At 42.3% G+C, this 17,917-nt stretch overlaps 2 protein-coding genes across 4 annotated transcripts in view; one reads left to right on the top strand and one right to left on the bottom strand.

The window, feature by feature from the left end:
- The window catches only part of LOC129837143 (teashirt homolog 1-like), a 38,946-nt gene extending 30,614 nt beyond the window's left edge, over nucleotides 1–8,332 (bottom strand). Inside the window, exons 1-3 of one of the 3 annotated variants that reach the window (XM_055903060.1) lie at nucleotides 8,153–8,332; nucleotides 6,554–6,632; nucleotides 5,834–6,401 (exon numbers count right to left, since the gene is read on the bottom strand). In XM_055903060.1, the coding sequence (XP_055759035.1) occupies nucleotides 5,834–5,873 (40 nt within the window). In that variant the 5' untranslated portion in view covers nucleotides 5,874–6,401; nucleotides 6,554–6,632; nucleotides 8,153–8,332. Of the gene's footprint in view, nucleotides 1–5,833; nucleotides 6,402–6,553; nucleotides 7,353–8,152 lie in introns of those variants that run through there. The other 2 variants (XM_055903059.1, XM_055903058.1) reach the window with 2 other exon arrangements.
- Nucleotides 7,454–12,692, top strand: LOC129837145 (prostaglandin reductase 3-like). Its single transcript, XM_055903061.1, has 2 exons — nucleotides 7,454–8,004; nucleotides 10,693–12,692. Exons 1-2 carry the CDS (start codon nucleotides 7,721–7,723, stop codon nucleotides 11,618–11,620), a joined length of 1,212 nt encoding a protein of 403 aa, XP_055759036.1. The 5' UTR covers nucleotides 7,454–7,720; the 3' UTR covers nucleotides 11,621–12,692.
- Nucleotides 12,693–17,917: the final 5,225 nt, after the last annotated feature.

Below are 17,917 nucleotides of genomic sequence, written 5' to 3'. Positions count from 1 at the left end.
GCGCTGGTTACGGAGAGCTTTACCTAATCTCTGCAATGTTGGGAAAAAGAGTAGGAGATACAATGAGAGGTCTTTGCACTAGTAAGAGAGGAGGGAGTGTGAGGGATGCATGTTAGAAAGAGGGAAGGGGCAACAAAGATAGGGGGAGAGAGATAAGAAGGAACGTGAGAAAAACAGAAAGAGAGAGGCAAAGGAGGAGGATGAGTGTGAGGGTGTCCCTGGGTAGGGCTCGGCTCCTCTGTAGTAGGCCCACCTCGTTTGTCTGTTTGTTTGTTGGCATCAAAGCGCTTGCCTCTCGTTCTCCGTGCTCGTCCCCTGCTAACTGATGTAATGAGTGGGTAAGCTACATGTTTTTCTGTGCCGAGGAATTCAAATACTTACTAGACAAAATATTCTGTAATTGCTCATCTTTTATTGATGGCAGAAACATGTTAAATTTGGCTGGTACAGACTTCCCATAGCACTGCCAAGCCTCTCGAGGAGGAACATTACCACTGATCAAGAGAACAAACTAACTCACTGGAAATAGAATACTTTACTTAACAACATTTTTGAGATAAAAAAAAACATTTCCCTGTTACTGGACTCAAATTACGAACCAAATAAAGCGGCAACAATTTTTTACAATAATTTGCTGTTAAACCACCCAGAACCGCTGTAAAAACTATACGGAAAACAATAAGGCTACTCAGCATTAAACGCTATCTACGGAATAACATATGTAACAAAACGGGACTTTAACATCAAACAAACACGCATTTATTTAAATGTATATCACAGTTATTGTATTGCATGTACTCTTGTTCTCAATCGAATTAAAAATCCATACAAATAACATTACTAAAATACTTTCACGTAAAAAAAAAAAATATATATATATATTTTTAAACACTTTCAAAAAAAAAGTTAAGACTATAATAACGGTGACAAAGCAAACAGAGAGGACTGGGCTAGTGAATCCAACCCCGCAGGGTTGCCTTCTATATGTTTGTCGTTGTTTTCTTTTCTTTTCTGCCCCACTCCGAGAGACATTTTTCTCCCGGGCAACAAAGCACATCTGGCTGCTTTAATGATATGATTTCCCATCATACTAAGCCACCCCCATTATGACCTCCCACCGTGCCACAGTGTGTGTGTGTGTGTGTGTGTGTGTGTGTGTGTGTGTGTGTGTCTACAGTGCAGAGAGGGCGACACTCTTCTGATGGTAGCTTCGTGCCCTGAGGGCAGCTTAGTGAAAGAATGAGAAAGATAGAGAAAGACAACATGAGCTTAAACCTTATATGAAATGTGTCCTTAGCTTCACACATACAGTACTGAATGCATACAAAAAAATATGCATGGTTGTACGGCTTAAACACTTACAAAAAAATATTCCCCATGTCTACTACTCTCATGCCTTATATCTGGAATAGATGTGTCACAACTAAACACACACACACACACAAACTCCAGCCAAGGCAGTAGAGGTTGGGCGACTGACTGGCTCAATTCCCAGATGCAAATTTAACTATTAGTCTCAGAGGGTGGCAGAAGAGCAAAACTGGATATCGACGAAATAAATCGATGCCACCTGCTAACGACACAGGCGCTCCAATTAAAGTAACCTCTAGTGAAGCAGAGAGAAGAGAGCCTGACCGCCAAACACACTCAGGGAACTGTTACACACACACACACACACACAGCACAGAAAAAAAAACTACTGTATATCACTGTACATTAGTGATACGTGTGTGACGCTTGTGTGTCCTAGTTAGCTTGGAGTCCTTGTGTTACTAATATGGTAAACAGAGTGTCAATGTACTGCCCTCTCACATACTCTAAACGCAGGGCCCAACAGAAGGGGGACACTAGAGTGCTACAACGACTACTCTTGTTATCAGCACTTATTCCACCAAAACACACACACACACACACACATGTTCCTATTCAGAGGCACATCTTTGCACTCACAAATGTCACATTCACATTTCCTTAGAATTGTTAGATGTACACGAAAACACACAATTCTAACGACGACCAGCGCTGATGTCTCAGTCGACTTCAGAGAAAGCACGTGAAGCATTTATCGCTTAACATTTCCTTGACCTTGACTAAATTGTCCACTATATTTGCACACACCTCCAAAAACAAATCTTTATGTTCTCCCGCCTTCCAGATTATCATTTTTCCCGGTGCTAATATCATTTTTCAGATTACCCCCCAAGATATTTTAGGCAGACAACTACAGGGAAATAAAATGGAAAAAATACACCTTGTGTAAGATTGTCCTCCTCGGGCCGTTGATTTAAGAGTGGGCCACATAAATCTCGGCATGCTGATTATTTCGAGGGCAGAATATCATGTAACAGCATCGTCTAGTTAGAGCACAAAGGTCGCTGTGTAATCTTAGCTACCCCGGGCATGCTAAACCATTAATCCCAGAGCACTGGGCTTCTTAACCCACTAGAAATACACTGGGAGATTTTTTATACCAGGTTTCTAGAATGCCCCCTAAACACAAGAGAGGGAGAGATACATTTTCCACACATTAAGACTAGGGCTATACGTGGTTTAGACATGAAGAAGTGAAAAGGTGTGTGTGTGTCTCCCTCAATGTGCTGCTTCAAAACGTTTACAAAATGTACCATCAAATCAAAATGCCTAGCAAATAAAAGCTATACTTTGTATGCTAGAATTATGTTGCATAAACATATTAACATATTATCTGATTATTATTATTTCATTTTACACTGACCAAATTTTGTTAAAAAAATAGGCCCCCCAAAAATACATTCTGGAAAATGTAGCTACAGCTTCCGCATTAAAAACATTTACAAACCCTCAAAACTAGTTTGAGGTGTATAATTTTTTTCTTACGCACAGTAACGATCGTATGGGATATTAAGAAAGACAATTACGGTTCTTATAATATATAAAGGGAAACATAAACATTGCACCGCTATTTGATGCAGGAGTGTAGCCTACATGTGACGACGCAGCCGATTTTGGTTCGGTGCGTCTGGCCTTTATTACATCGTTAAAGGCAGAGGATTAGGGAGGTCATTAAGTGGCATTGTCTCCTCCGACATGATTAGTCAGGTAGCAAAATCCATTTGTCACCTGCACCAGCAAATTGAGTTGATACTGCACTAGGGGCTATGGGGACTGTATAATACCAACTTGATTACATCAAGGCAGCTGCGGACTTGACACCTTACTGAATTTGTCAGCATTAATCGTCAGGGCCTGTCACAAATCCATCAGGTTTACAGATAATTAGGGGCTTTCTCTAATGAAGCCCAGAGAAGCAACCTTACCTTTCTTCTCTGATAATGAAGAAGCCTCGATCCCTGGGAAAGAGATGTTTTTCTCCCCAGACTACTAGCTCTGACTGGCTGAGACACACAGCCCCCAATTTAATGAAAGACAACGTCCCTCTTCACTCCTGTCCTCATCACCCTCGACTGAAACGGATATTCAAGGACAAAATGAGGCCTGAAATGAAGCAACACACAGTGACGTGTAACACGCATACACACACACACTCTTACCAACTGCCTTAAATACACTGTAGGAGATCAACTGTAGCTCGTCTTAACCGTAAATGACAGGATATGTGAAATAAGAGGAGTAGATAGATATCATGGTTTTCCCATGACACTACGTATACTGTATAGATGGGAAAGGCCTTTTGTAATGCTATGGCCCCATTAGAACCGTTAAAACGTTCGCACACACACACACACACACACACACAAACAGACACACATACACAAACCAACACGCACAGAAAGCAAAAGGCCCTATATTAAATGTCGCTCTATTCTACCCCCCCCCCCCCCCCACTAGTGAAAAATAAGGGTGCCCAATACTATATATTGTGCGTATAAAATTTGTCCAGACATGTCTCCTTGTGGTGCTCCATTCAGCCCTCCTCTAAAGCTCCAACCCTGTACCCCTGGGGTTCCACATTTGTTTTGGTTGAACCTGGTTTACCCTCTCAGTGAAAACATAACTCACAACAACCTCTTTTCCCCGATGGTCGCTCGAGTACTCATTCTCTAAACCTCTATTACCATGGTATTACCATGGCGATTTCCCCCTCGACTCTCCCTCTCTATTTCCTTATAGGCTACAGAGGACCAGGCATGGTTCAGTAGTTACTAGCTAGCATTGAAACACTGGACCATCGTGCTTTAGTTGAGTGTGTGTGTCTGTATTTGTGTTAACGGGGGAGGGTTGGAGTGTGCTGTTACTTCCAACAAACTGTCATGATCATGACAGATAGGAAACACTCCTGTCTGCCAAGTTGTGATTGACCATTAAAAGGCCATGATGTATAAGCCGGTCAATGACAGTCAAGCGGATCAATAGGGTCATGTGCAGGGGTCAAGGTGATGGCATATTTTCATGTAAGATCTGCTCGGAACCATCCTATATGCAATCCTATAGCCTGCTACCCAGCTTATTTTTTTATAAATGTGATACAAGACAAGAGATGAATCAGATGCGACTCAAACAGTAAGTATAAAGCATAAGACGGCTATTCATCACTGTGCATCAGAAGCGTATGAGCTGTAGAGAGAAGTACTAGTTGAATACTTTTCACAGTCAATCCACACTGACTCCCCATCACTTGGCGCCTATTTAAAATGATAAACCTGCCGAGTTCAAAGTCTTCGCTGCCCGGCCCTCCTGTTCGGTCCGCTTTACACCTCAAATTTCAGAATCTCTTTAAAATTCCAAGACTGTCTTTTGTTCACTCCACTTGTTAATGCCTAACTTCAAAGGCTGCGCCTCATTAGCACAGAGGTGGAAATCCCTGTCACTCATTTACATTTGTTTTTAAAGCGGCATGAAAAAGAGAAGAGAGTCAAAATCCAAACCACTAGACCTCCACCTCGACATCTGGTTTATCAGTGGTTGTCAGATAGTAAATACTACAGTCCTGTGGATGTAGACACGGGCTGCGTTGGTAAAGTGTTCTGTAGGATGAGAGGAGAGGGTGTGCATTTGGATAAGAAATGCAAACCTCCTTGTCTTTAACCCAGACCTGGGGTGCTACTGGTGGTAGGCTGGCTCAGGTGCCCGAATTAATTAGGATTTAGCCCTTTCTGTGATCCTCAAAACACTTCTACCTCCTCCCTCTTTCATTCTCATTCTTCCTCTTTCTCCCCTCTAGTATTTTCTCGAGAAAATATAAAAGAGATAAGGATTCCCCTCCTTTTAAAAACTTTTTAAGTCCTTTTTTTAGTTTTTGACAACATGGGGGGGGTTGTCCTTTGAGTGGCTAAATCCGGTAAGGAGCATGCGTGTCTCCACGGAGAGATGTATTGATGTTTATCAGGGATGAATAGATCAAAGGCTGCCACATGACAGGTGATCAATCACGCATCAAATCAATGACGGCAATCCTCAAATAAAACCGAAAAGAAACAAAACCGGCTCTGGACAGTTTTTCTCCCTCTCTTTCGGGGGTCAATTGTTCATTATTACTCGCTCTTTAACACTGCAACGAACACTGCACTGCAACCAATAGAAACTCTAACGTTTCGTTTATCTAGCTACCTAAGTAGTCGACTTTTCTGGCAAGTTAACACATTAGGCCTATCGTGTCATTACAAATGCACCTGGTTTACTGAAATCATACGGCAAAATAGAAAATACTAATGGTCTAACAAATGAAGATGTGCTGAAAGTAAAACGTATTTTTAGGCTATTACGTATGCATAACACGAGAAATGGAAAATGGACAAATAAAACATTTAGTGAATTAAAATGTAAAAAGTCCAACATTGTATCTCCATTTAGTACGAGACGGTGAAAATGAATGTATGTGTGCGCTCGTGCTTACCTGCTGATCGCCTGGGCTCTTGCTGCTTTCTCCTCGGCATAGTGACCGTCAAGTTCCACCGTACTTTTCATGCAGGAATCAAAACAATAAGTCTGTCAGTGGAGAAAAACCATCCCGTAGCTTTTTTTTCGGAAATAACTGTGAACAGTTTTTCTATTAGAATGGTTTGTTTCTTTTGTAATCGTGGGCTTATGCCAGACAACCTGAAACGGCCACAATGTAACTAAATATGTCCTTTAGGCCTACGAATAGAAAGAAATTACAGAAGATAAAGGACAAACGAAAAATGGGTTTCTGTGATATCAAACCGACGCACGAATTTCGCCAGCTCATAACATGTCTATCAAATATCATCTTCCCTCATCTCTGTGTGTCAGAAAAAAGAGGCAGACATCGAAGCCAAGTTTCAGTCACTCCCCTACTGCCATATGGGGCTATATGGCGGTGTTGGGGCTACTTTGTATCGTCTTCACTCCAAAATAAATAAACTCTGATGGTAAACAAATAAGTCCAGTGTGAGCGAACACAATGTATTTCCGTGGAAGGCTGCGCTTCTTCAAGCTCAGATCTGAAACAAAACAGAATTGAGAGAAAATAGACAGGCGTTAGATGGTTAATGTCAGTCCGTCACCACGCCACCTATTCGGATCAAGCCTCGCCGTCAGCGGATACTTTTCTCCCCTCTCTAGCTTGAGTCGGGGTGGTTGGGATTCTACTTACATTTCTAGTCGTTAAAATGATTATTATCAGCCGCTGACCAAGGAATATGCAGGTGGTTGATGTGGTGGGGAGCCTGCGACTAAAGAGAAACAAATAAGATGCAGGCATCCACCCTCGCCGGAGAGAATTTTCCTTCTGTAAACTCCAGGGAGTGAACTGAGGTCTCGTCTGCTCCTCCGGAGAAAAAAAAATGAAACGCAGGGAATCTAGAAGCGTTTCAGACAGTCTCAACTGATAGACAGACGCATCGAGTGGCTTTTCCTGCTTCATCTTCACTCCTCCCCTCGCGCTACAAGCGTCACCCTGACAGTAGAACCCACCTGTCAATCTTTTTAATTGTCTTGTTTTTCCTCCGCTTAAAATTGAAATGACTGACAAAGGACAGCTTGCATCAGTAGGCTAAATTTCAAATTGTTGCTTTGAAATATTGCTCCATAAACTTCCTGCATAATGTTATTATGGCAATTAGTCAATTATTACAAAGCTATTCCTAGGTTAGGCTATATTACTTCAACTAGGCTAATCATTAGTCATCATCGTCATCATATGACATAAACTTACACTAACTTTATTTTGCCTGACATATGCTATCCTATGTCAAACCCAACATGGCAATGTTTTGAACTTGCAATATTTTTCGGAACATTCGGGCTGAAGTTTCCCAGTGTGAGAGCGCCAATATTTACGCATGCTTGAGGAGAAAATATATTTCTGCAGATAATAGCCTATTAACGGTGCTTGTTAATACCTGAACGGTGGTGGTCGGCACTGGCTGTGTTGGCAACTCTTTGGCTTTTTGTGTACAATCGTTGAGGATATGTTTGAGACTACGATTGATATGTTTCACCCTACGAGGAAGTGTGTCATGTCCCGGAAGGGGAGGGACTCTAAAGAAGACACGCCGCTTCAGTAGGTGTTTGGCTGCTGCTCCAAGGTTGCGCCGTGCTATTGCCTAGTTATCATCAAAGCAAACATTCTAAAAGCACGTTATTGCGTGTCGATCTTATGCGACAAAAACCGCGCTGGTAATATTGTTTTAATCGCATTGCATCGGCGTGGCCTACCCTGCTACGTGAAGAAAGCCTAGCATAGGCTAACGATAAACATATTGATATCAACGCACAGCCAGTGCCCGTGAACTTTGTCACATAGTCCCTCCCTGGTGCAATGTCCACCTCGTTCTTATTGAGAAACGGTAAGAGGGTGTTTTCAGTATTCGGCGGGGTGTGCAGAGGAACCGATGCACTTTCTAGAGTTAATTTTATATCGCGCCGCTTCATTATAGATTTGTCATACTCCACGCACTTCATGGATTTTAAAGGTTCCTCGATACCGAGCTCCATGAAAAAGCTGGTCGTAACGAAGCTTAGCCAGAATTTCAGAGACGCCGTTGCCTTGCAAACTGTTCCAGTCCCGACACCTGGCGACGGGTACTTGCTTGTCAGAAATCGGTAAGTTTTTGTTAGAAATTGGATAGGTTCCCATTTTCAGCGGGTGTGTAGCCTATGTATAGACTATTCCAATATTGGGCACATTTTGGAGCCAATATCTTTGATAAACTATTTGGTATTGTTTTCAAGTTATGAAAGGGTCTCTTACCTCAGTTAGAATCGCCTATCCATCCCCATCGATATTAGTAGCCTACTTGCGACCATTTCAGGAGCGAGCAAAATACGTGAGGAATATTTCCAAGTTCCGCCCCTACATTTGTCTATCAATCCATCTCGGCATCTCGCTCTGTCCTGTCTCCTTACGTCACGAACCTGCAAACAGAAAGTCATGGGGTGGTGGTGGTGGTGGGGGGGTGTAAAGACTCACGAATAGATGAGGAGATGGAGAAACAGCTTTGCATGGCATGTGGGGCTGCGGCAGGATCATCATTTTCCGCTGCATAAAACCAATGCATAAGACTCAATATATGTCTGTGCGGTTCAAAGCAAGATATTTACAAATGTTGATTACATGAACAGGGTACTGTAACAGAGCAGGAATGTAGGCTACTTAATCTAACCGATTATTTACTACAATTTAAATCACAGAGATATTAAAATGCGGGTCAATGCTGGTGTAGCCTATCAGAGCGTAGTTGATCAGTGAAATGAAGGCAGGGTCTTGCATGATGGTTTACAGACCAAGGACATAGTAGCATTATCTAAAGATCAAATAGCTTTGAACATTTACAGAAATTGTCATATGTAGCCTAAACCTTTTTCACAGGTTTGTTTTGTGTGCTTAATTGTGTATGCGTAATTTAGGGAATAAAAAAAAAATCTCGCATTTATAACTTGAAAATGTGGAACATTGAATTCTAAATACATTTTTCCATGGAGAAGTAGCCTCTCTCATCTTGGGAAAAAGAAAGAACGGTAGGTTATTCTCCCCCGCCCGAAACCTTGTATTGTAGATTGAAATAGATTGAAAATGTATGGCATCACGTATTGTTCTATAATTTAATGTGGGCCTATGCCCTTGTACTTTTTTAGCAATTCTTTGTGTGTTGTCTGTAATGAATCCCCATCATATGAGTTGGCCTGGAAAATTACAACATATAGCTATTAGCAAACAACGAGGCTTCACAGGCACCTTCAACTGACAAAAAAAACAAGTTTAAGGGCCTAGTTATCAAGGCATATTTCTTGATATGGGTTATTATTTATTTGTTAATCACTACATCAGAAAGGCCAGTTCTATGGTCTCAATGCAGAGGTCGGAATTAGCAGAAATGCCTGTGATGTCGCATGTAGGCCTTGTATAACGTCTGCTTGGTTAAATTATCTGAGGTGAGAAGACAGTTGCACAACAAAGCCTACTCTAGTCCAAGGTCATTTAATTGCACAAATAGCCTATTGCCCATTATCATTTCCATAGGCTATTGATGACCCTTGACCTTTGAACTGTGATTTACCCATGAATTAGGCTGGACTTGAATTAGATAGTGTTGGCTATCATTTAAAACGCACACAGCTGCAAACCACAGGTGAAACAAGCTTTGTTTAGAAAATTGAGTGGGTCAGCTCCACTGCTAAGGTAATTGCACAAAAGTGGAACCATTAGTGATAGCTAAACGTAATATCAGATAATGTATTGATGTAGATAAAGGTTTTAGAACGTTACTGTAGTTGTGTGGCATGTCTACGGACAAGACACGGCTGGAACCACTTGTTGGCCTCTGCAATGCTTTGGTTCACAATGCAATGTGTATCAGGAAAATGCTGTTTTTTCTTTTCTGCAATTTGACAAATGTTGAGTTTAAATTGAGATATGCATTAATGTCATGTTTCAGTGACCGAGATGATTGCGCATTCAAAGTTTCACGTTTTTTTTTAAAAATGGAGCATCTTTAAGAATACCAGGCCCGACCCTGACTAGAGATCCCAGTTCACTTTAGTTTGAACTTTTGAACTTGCTCTTCCTTAATGCACGGTGGTTCCGTACTGTTGGTCCATTATGAGAGATGCAGGTTCAAATATTTACTGGTATTCAAAAATTCAGAAGGGCTGCAAATAAAAAATGATTTGGAAAGTATAGTCAAACCTAGATGTGTTCCTATATTTAATTGGAGCCATTTATTTGTAACTAAACCGGGCTGGTACATTTAAGTGCTAAAAATGCATATGTGACATGCACAATGATGAGTCGCAACAAGGGTTCTACTGGAGGATAGAAAATGATTTATTTATACATTTCTTTCACACAAGGATTTTTTTTCTCTCTCCATGTCATCAGCTGAGATGAAAACAGTTTTATTTTTTCATGTCGAGGTAAAGAAACATACCAGATTTAAAAGTGCAGTTTGTTCTTGTGTGTCTCTCAAGACAATGACTCGTGACATCACGCAATGTGTTTTGGGTGGGTGTTTTTTCAAGACAAAATGGAATCAGTGCCAAAACAAACCAATGTTTCCTTCCTGAACGATGTCGCAGGCGTTTTCTAGGGAATAGACGTGACATCTTGACCTTGGCAGACATTACTGTAGGCATTCTGAAGTGCACCTCTTTATGTCATTATAACAAACTATTATCATGTTATTATCAGAATCACTAAAGTATCCTATACCTGAAAATGGATTATAATGCTATGTAACAATTGTTAATCATTCTGAACTGTCATTCACTTATTTTCTTCTCTGTTCCATGCAGATTTGTTGGAATCAATGCCTCGGACATCAACTACTCAGCAGGCCGCTACGACCCTACGGTCAAGCCACCGTTTGACGCCGGGTTCGAGGGCATTGGCGAGGTGGTCGGACTCGGCCTGAGTGCCAGCGCCCGCTACACCGTTGGCGACACCGTGGCCTACTTTGCTGATGGGGCCTTTGCAGAGTACACAGTGATACCCATGATCAAGACCGTACCTGTACCCGCGGTGAAGCCAGAGTTCCTCACCCTGCTGTTAAGCGGTGCCACGGCTTATATCGCCATGAAGCGGCTTGGCGACCTGGTGAAGGGCGAGACGGTGCTGGTGACGGCCGCTGCCGGTGGCACGGGACAGTTCGCCGTGCAGTTTGCCAAACAGGCCGGCTGCCATGTTGTGGGCACCTGCTCCTCCAACGAGAAGGCTGGCTTCTTAAAGACCATTGGCTGCGACAGGCCCATCAACTACACGTCCGAGGACTTGAGCGCCACGCTGCGCAAAGAGTACCCACAAGGCCTGGACGTAGTCTACGAGTCCATAGGCGGCAGAATCTTTGACATGGCGGTCAACAATCTAGCCAATAAGGGCAGGCTGATCGTGATCGGGTTCATCTCAGGGTACCAAACGGCATCAGGGGTCCCAACTGTTAAAGGAGGGACTCTGCCTGTGAAGCTGCTCCAGAAGTCAGCCAGCGTGAGGGGGTTCTTCCTACCTCACTTCCTGGCTGACTACAAGGAGGCGATGGGAAGCATGATGCAGATGTTTGATAAAGGGAAGCTGGTGTGTGAAGTGGACTGTGGGGACATGGCCCCCGAGGGCCGTTTTGTGGGGCTGGAGTCCGTCTTTAGGGCTGTGGACTACATGTACGCTGGGAAAAACGTTGGAAAGGTGGTGGTTGAGGTGACTCCACCCTCACTGGAGAGCAAACTGTGATTTGCCTTAATGTGAATGCACTGGAATCCTCAAACAAATCAAATGTATGTATGCACATTGAAATGACCTATGCAAGTACATATGTTGAAGGCAAATTACCCAAACTGTGACAATCTACAGTACTCTTGAGTTGAATATATGTTTTGAACAGTTTATTTCACCTGAATCTATTTTGATATTACTAAAATGTTGTTCTGTTCGAGACAGTTCCTTGTTAATGTTTTTGATGATTGTATTGAATAAAGCAAAGCCAAAGTCCCAATGAACGGGGATCATACTTGTAGAGTGAAGATTGCTGGTGTAACAACAGAAGGTTATCTCAAGAAAATAATATTGTACCCCTCTAGATCAAATGCCTCCCTCATTCTCATGCTCTCTCACACACACACACACTTGTTTTATTGCTCTGTGCTCAAGACTAGAGCTAACTAAAATGTAATCCTATTAAAATGTGTATTTACAGTAACTAGACCTGTGGCTGCGTTGACTGTCCACAGTTTACGCATTATTACTGCACTCCAGACAATGTACCAGCATATCAGCTGAACTTGTCCCTCTGTTTAACAGGAAACAAAGTAGCTGAGGACAATATTGCATAATGATCACATTTAGTGTTACCAGTTTTAACCTCTGTCATACTTTTGGAATACAGGCCTAAGCATGCCCAGAGCAATTGACCCCGTTTAGTCACACACACACACATAACAGATTACACATTCATATAATTAATAAATTAACTTAAATCAACAGAAAATATTGCACATTTCTCAATGTATTGTAGATGTACAGTAGGTTTTAAAATAGCACATTTTGAGAAGTATTTGCAATGTATCGTATGTAATTAACAGTCATATCTGGAATATATTATTTATCTTACATTTTTGATTATAAAATGAAATGTGTTTTGTTGTAGTAAAATCTGTATACACTTGTCAGAACTGAATGCAGCATCAGGTGTGCTTGGTATTTTATAGTATGTTTGTGGCTGACAGAAACAGAGTTCATATCATCCATCTTTCCATTCACATGCCCCAAGCTGCACATAATAAAAAATTAGTCCAGCTAACCAGAACTTGGGGTTGAAAATACCATTCGTTTTTCCCACAACAAGCAGAAACCACTTCTATTGAATGTATTGTGGAATGCCTTCTGAGGTAGGCCTAAGGTTTTCTTTCTTTTGTTACCGTGAGGATAAGGTTCCACTTGATGTTTTGGATTCTGTTGAGCCAATTCACAATTTTTTTCTCCCTAATTTAAATATAGAACCCTTTTAAGCTAAGTATCATGTTATCGCCTATATTAGAGGTGAGGGTAGATGAGATACTAGGTGGGATACAATTGTCATGGAGAAATGCCTTATCTTACATATTAATTCTAAAACTATTTACAAGTTAATGTGGTTGTTACTCAGTGGCCTTTCTTCTTTTTTTTTTGAGAAAAGGTCATTTCAAAAAATGTCTAAGACAATACGTTATGTATCAAGCCTAGGAACACAAAACAAATACCTGTCTCCACCGGGGGAGGGACGTCTGTGTGTTCATGGACTGTGGACATGCAATATCCTCCTCCAGGTGGCCACTCAAAAAAGATCTCAGTGTGAAATACGTTACAGGTGTGACCCCAGCATGCAAAGCTGCTACCTTCGCCAGGCAGTCAGCTCAGGAAATCAGAAACACACCCACCAGCATGAAGCCATTTGAACCTGCACCAGTGGGTCTCACACGCACATACACACACATATGTGTTCCAATAGAACAGCGGTCTGTGTAACGCATGCAGTCTATTTTTGTAGATTGCTTCTTTACTATCTTTAGTATTTTTTTTAAAATTTGAGGTCCTCTTTGATTTCTACTCCTGTGTTAAATATAGAAATTAAGTCATCCATCTCTGCACCCATCCTTGTAAGTGTTTGAGAACAGTGTCACTGTACGGCATGAATGAAGGTGAGCAGCCTGAAAGCTTTTGTTAAAGGCAGATGCACTAAATGGATTGTTCACTCAGTCATTCTAACCCAAGAGCATACTCTCACACGCTCGTCACAGAAAGGTGAGAGAGGTGATACAAATGAATGTTCACGTGAATTTACCGCGCTTGAGTACAGTTGCGTGCATACTCTGGATAGAGGTACGGACTGTCAATGTGTGTCTGTCTTCAATTACCAACCGAGGTCTCACTCTGGCCCTCCGGGGCCCACCTGTAGCAGCCATGATTAGTGCGCATTCACAGTCCAATTAAAGCACAAGACAACCTGGAGAAAACAACACATTTTATTTAATTGGCTTGCAGCTGTTAGCGGGCTCTTAACAAATCATATAGACACATACCCGTTGTAGTCACCTTCTGAGGTACATGACATGTTGGTGGAGTGACAAACATGTTTTGGAGAAGTGTGGTGTTTTTCAACGTAGTTTGAGAATAGTGATTGTTTTATTGCTTAGACTATCGTTAGGGGTTTTGAGATCCAGTATATTGCATCCACCTTTAACCTGAGTATAGCCCTGAAACCCTAAACGTAAAATTGAAAAGATTAGAATATGGCAATATCGTGAAACAACCACAACAATTACGTGAGAAAAGTTCAAATCTAAAATAAATGTCCAAAAGTGCATGTCATGAATAGGTGTGATACTTGGTTTGCCAGAGGTCTGTGCTTTGTGCATTTCGCATACACACCCAAAATGGGATCTGTGACCTTTTTACAGCTTTGCTTTCAATTCAATTGAACCATATAATTGTTGATTATAAGAATACACGGAAAATACTGTCAACAGTTAGTGAAATGCCAGTGTTGTAATACATCAAATCAATTTGATCAGCTGGGTATTCAATCAACGGCGTTACTTTAGATTCTGCCGTCCCTGTTCCCATACTGGAACACCTAACATAGACGTCATTCGGTGTGGTCTGGTATAACCTGGTGCCTTTGTGTCTGACTCTGTCATGGCTCAGGTCCACTCTCAGTCACAAGGAGTCACTCAGACCCCTCAATCACCATCACTCCTCCCCTTGCTACAAAACCCCACTAAACTAATTGTCAATGCACACCCAAACACTGTAAGTTAAGGTAAAAACAGGTGACTTTCCAAGATTTTTTTCCTGGTGGTTTTATTTAACAAAATATATAATAATATGTTACTTTTGCTCATTTTGGATTGCATAGAAATATGAACACAAGGTTTCTCTTGCGAGCATTTTCCATACTAATGTCATTATTTTGCATTTCTCCATTTTTTTATGGTTCACTTTTAGAAAAAAGGAGAATAGGAGAAAATAGGGGAACCCTTTTTTGGTTCCGGGTAGAACTCTTTTGGGTTCCATGAAGAACCCACTGGGGAAAGGGTTTTACATGGAGCCCAATAGGGTTCTACCTGGAAACAAAAAGGGTTCTTCAAAGGGTTATCCTATTGGGACAGCCGAAGAACCCTTTTAGGTCTAGATAGCACCTTGTTTTCGAAGAGTGTAGACTAGCAGTGTGTGTGTGTACATGCGTCAGTACTGCTGGCAATCCGTCTGTCTGTCTGTCAGGGTCACAAGGACTCAGTTGGACATGAATTAGAATATGCAGCCGGGCCACTCAAGTCTCACTGAGGAGGAGGAATACCTTTCTTAATCAAGTTCCCCTGATTAATTGTAATAAAGGTGTCATCCATAAATGTCTCCTGATTGAGTAATTTGAGGCTGAAGACAGTAAGCACATCCCTGGTGATTGGGGTTTTACAGTGGGGGGGGGGGGTGTAACAGGGAGACACGGCGACGACACAAATAGATCCTCAGTGCGCTGGCAGTCACCCTCCCTTCACGGACAGCCTTCGCACAGCTGACGGAAATACAATTATCAGTGTGATCTGCTTAAGAATTCATCAGCGGCTCCACTGCCCAGTGAAGACATCCACAGAGTTGGAGAGAAAAAGAGCCGAGAGAGAGGAGGGGAGGGCGCCGAAAGGGAGGCCTGATTAAATGAGGTTTTATTTTGTACAGGCCCGAATGTTCCTTTAATATTATACTATAAATTCATGTATTGATTCAACCCGCATGTTATTTTACATGTTCCTAATCAATGTCTTTATTTCAAATGTGAATGAAAAACATCCAGGTGCCTATAAACGTACTATATGTGTATTAAATACTGTTCAGATTGCATTTCAATATCACACACCAGTCAAAATGCATATTGGTCATACGATATGAGTAGCAGAGAAACCAAACATATCCAAATGTATCTGATGTTGGTGGCGATATACAAAGTAGCGAACCCGAGCCAGGTAACAACGCAGTGCAACCTGTACAGTCGGGAAAGGCTAGCCTACGGTCATTGAGTCTGATGTTATGTGTGCAGGTGAAAGTCAAGGGCAGTAAATATTCATACAGTGGATGGATGATATTATCAGCACACCATGCCGGACGACAGCGTCCCAATTTCATCGTTCGGTGTCTCTCCACTGCAGACGTAAAGATCGAAACACCCAGTCCATCCCGCCCCGTGTGAATGACGGACAGGTCCTCAGTTAGCTCAAACACCAGGTCCCCCTGTCCCCATTCTTTACCCGCCAAACGCCACTGCAGCCAAGGACACTCGGGTGTCAGCAGCGAGGCATCTGGGCGACATCGTTCATCAGGGCGCATCGGTAATGGGAACCTCCTGGTGACAGTGGTCATCAGGACACAAAAGCAAAAGGGACCATAAACATGGTATGACAGATGGCCAGGGGGACAAGCTCCGACAGGGAGGGAGGGATGAGAAAGAGAGGGAGCGAGATAAAAGTGAGATGGCAAGAAGGACAGAGAGGAAGAGAGATTTCATGCTCAAGTGTTTGGTGTTATGAAAAACAAATCCTCAACCCCCCGGACGATAACTATATGTTCAATGTCAATGGTGAAGAGGTGGACTGGAAAGCACAAGATAAGTACTGCGTTGCCTGTTTATTAAAAAAAAAGAAAGCAATGGAACCCCTTCTCTCGGGTCCCATCAAAGATGAGCTTAAAGAAGTAGTTCTGTCTCTCTCCTACTCAATGAACAAGATATGCTAGCTGCATTTAGAAAAGAAGAACGTTCAAAGCAGGAAATCGTTTTTTTCTTCTCTGAACATCTCTTCCTTTTCTTCCTTTTTTTTCTCCCTCTCCGATCAGTCTAATGAGCTTGCGTTTGTTTCAGTTTGTTTACCACCGTGTCAGCGTTGACACCGGCCAATTAGCGAAAGTGAAACCGTTTAACTGTAGCTACGGTATGTCGGGGAATGAAGGCACAGCGAGAGGAAGGAGAGAGATGTTGATTTCAGAACACGCGGACAACCACCAGGTTTTATGACAAAAAACTGGGACCAACAGGCATGGTAGCTACTGCAGGAGCTAAAGCTGCTAGCATCCTACGCTAGCTCAGAGGTTCTTCAGATATTGCCTCCCCGATCCTTTGAAAACACATGAGGAACCAATGGGAGGGGGACAGAATTGAGACAACACATGGTCATTATGATCTGGAAGTTTTTGGTTGAATTCAGCTACTGGAAATTGGACCCTAAGACTTTGCCTGAAGAGGGTGGTGTTTTGTGGTAAATCGTGGTGAAAGAAGTTTGAAGTGAAGTAAAAACAAAGGGATAATTACGGAGGTGATAGCGACGACAGAATGTGAGAAACAAACGGGTTGCGTGAAAATGAGGTGAGGCAGGGATGCTGAGGGTTGTCAAGAAATGACTACTTGTTTTAGGTCCCAGAAGAGAGAAGACATCGTTGTGCTAACGTCTACATCACCTCGGGACTCACATGTTGTCTCAACTTTCTTATATGAGCTATTAAAGAAAGTAGCACGCACAGCACGGCGAAATCCAATAAATAAAGTGCTCTATAGACTAGCACCTGTCGTCTTCTTGTCATTGTTCTTGTTCTTGTTCTTTTTTCTTTTCTTCTTCGTCTTCTTCGCCGTCCCGGAGACAAGCTGTGCCGGACAAAGATGTGAGCTGATTGTTTGGTGGAAACAGTCGTCTCGTCCATTAATCGTCACCCATCCATCCCTTGCACCTGTATATAACGCGGAGATTACGATATCCATCACTCCGCCGTGCCGTCACTTTGATTGATGGATTTACTCACAGAGTCCCTCTGCTTTCACAGGAGTGTGTCGTGCTGGAGTGAGAAGTGAACGACATCTCCGCCTGTGATCAGATTTAGAGTGCGTGTTCCATCCAAGAGTGCATTTGGTTCAGTGATACACAATCCCCTGCGGGGGCGGCCAAGCAAAATGCTTATGGCAATCTAATTGCATTAGGCGTGACGGTTTGTTGTGTCTGTTATTCCTGTAGTAGG

Source organism: Salvelinus fontinalis, chromosome 38, assembly GCF_029448725.1.
Source record: "Salvelinus fontinalis isolate EN_2023a chromosome 38, ASM2944872v1, whole genome shotgun sequence".
Taxonomy (NCBI): domain Eukaryota; kingdom Metazoa; phylum Chordata; class Actinopteri; order Salmoniformes; family Salmonidae; genus Salvelinus; species Salvelinus fontinalis.
Note: the sequence above shows the minus strand (reverse complement) of the source record. Positions and strands in the feature narration are given on the sequence as shown.

Excerpts from the sequence above, each read along its gene's own strand:
- LOC129837145 (XM_055903061.1), top strand. The coding sequence starts at position 7,721 with ATGTCCACCTCGTTCTTATTGAGAAACGGTAAGAGGGTGTTTTCAGTA. Across the intron at positions 8,005-10,692 it reads TACTTGCTTGTCAGAAATCG|ATTTGTTGGAATCAATGCCT; the intron begins GTAAGTTTTTGT and ends TGTTCCATGCAG.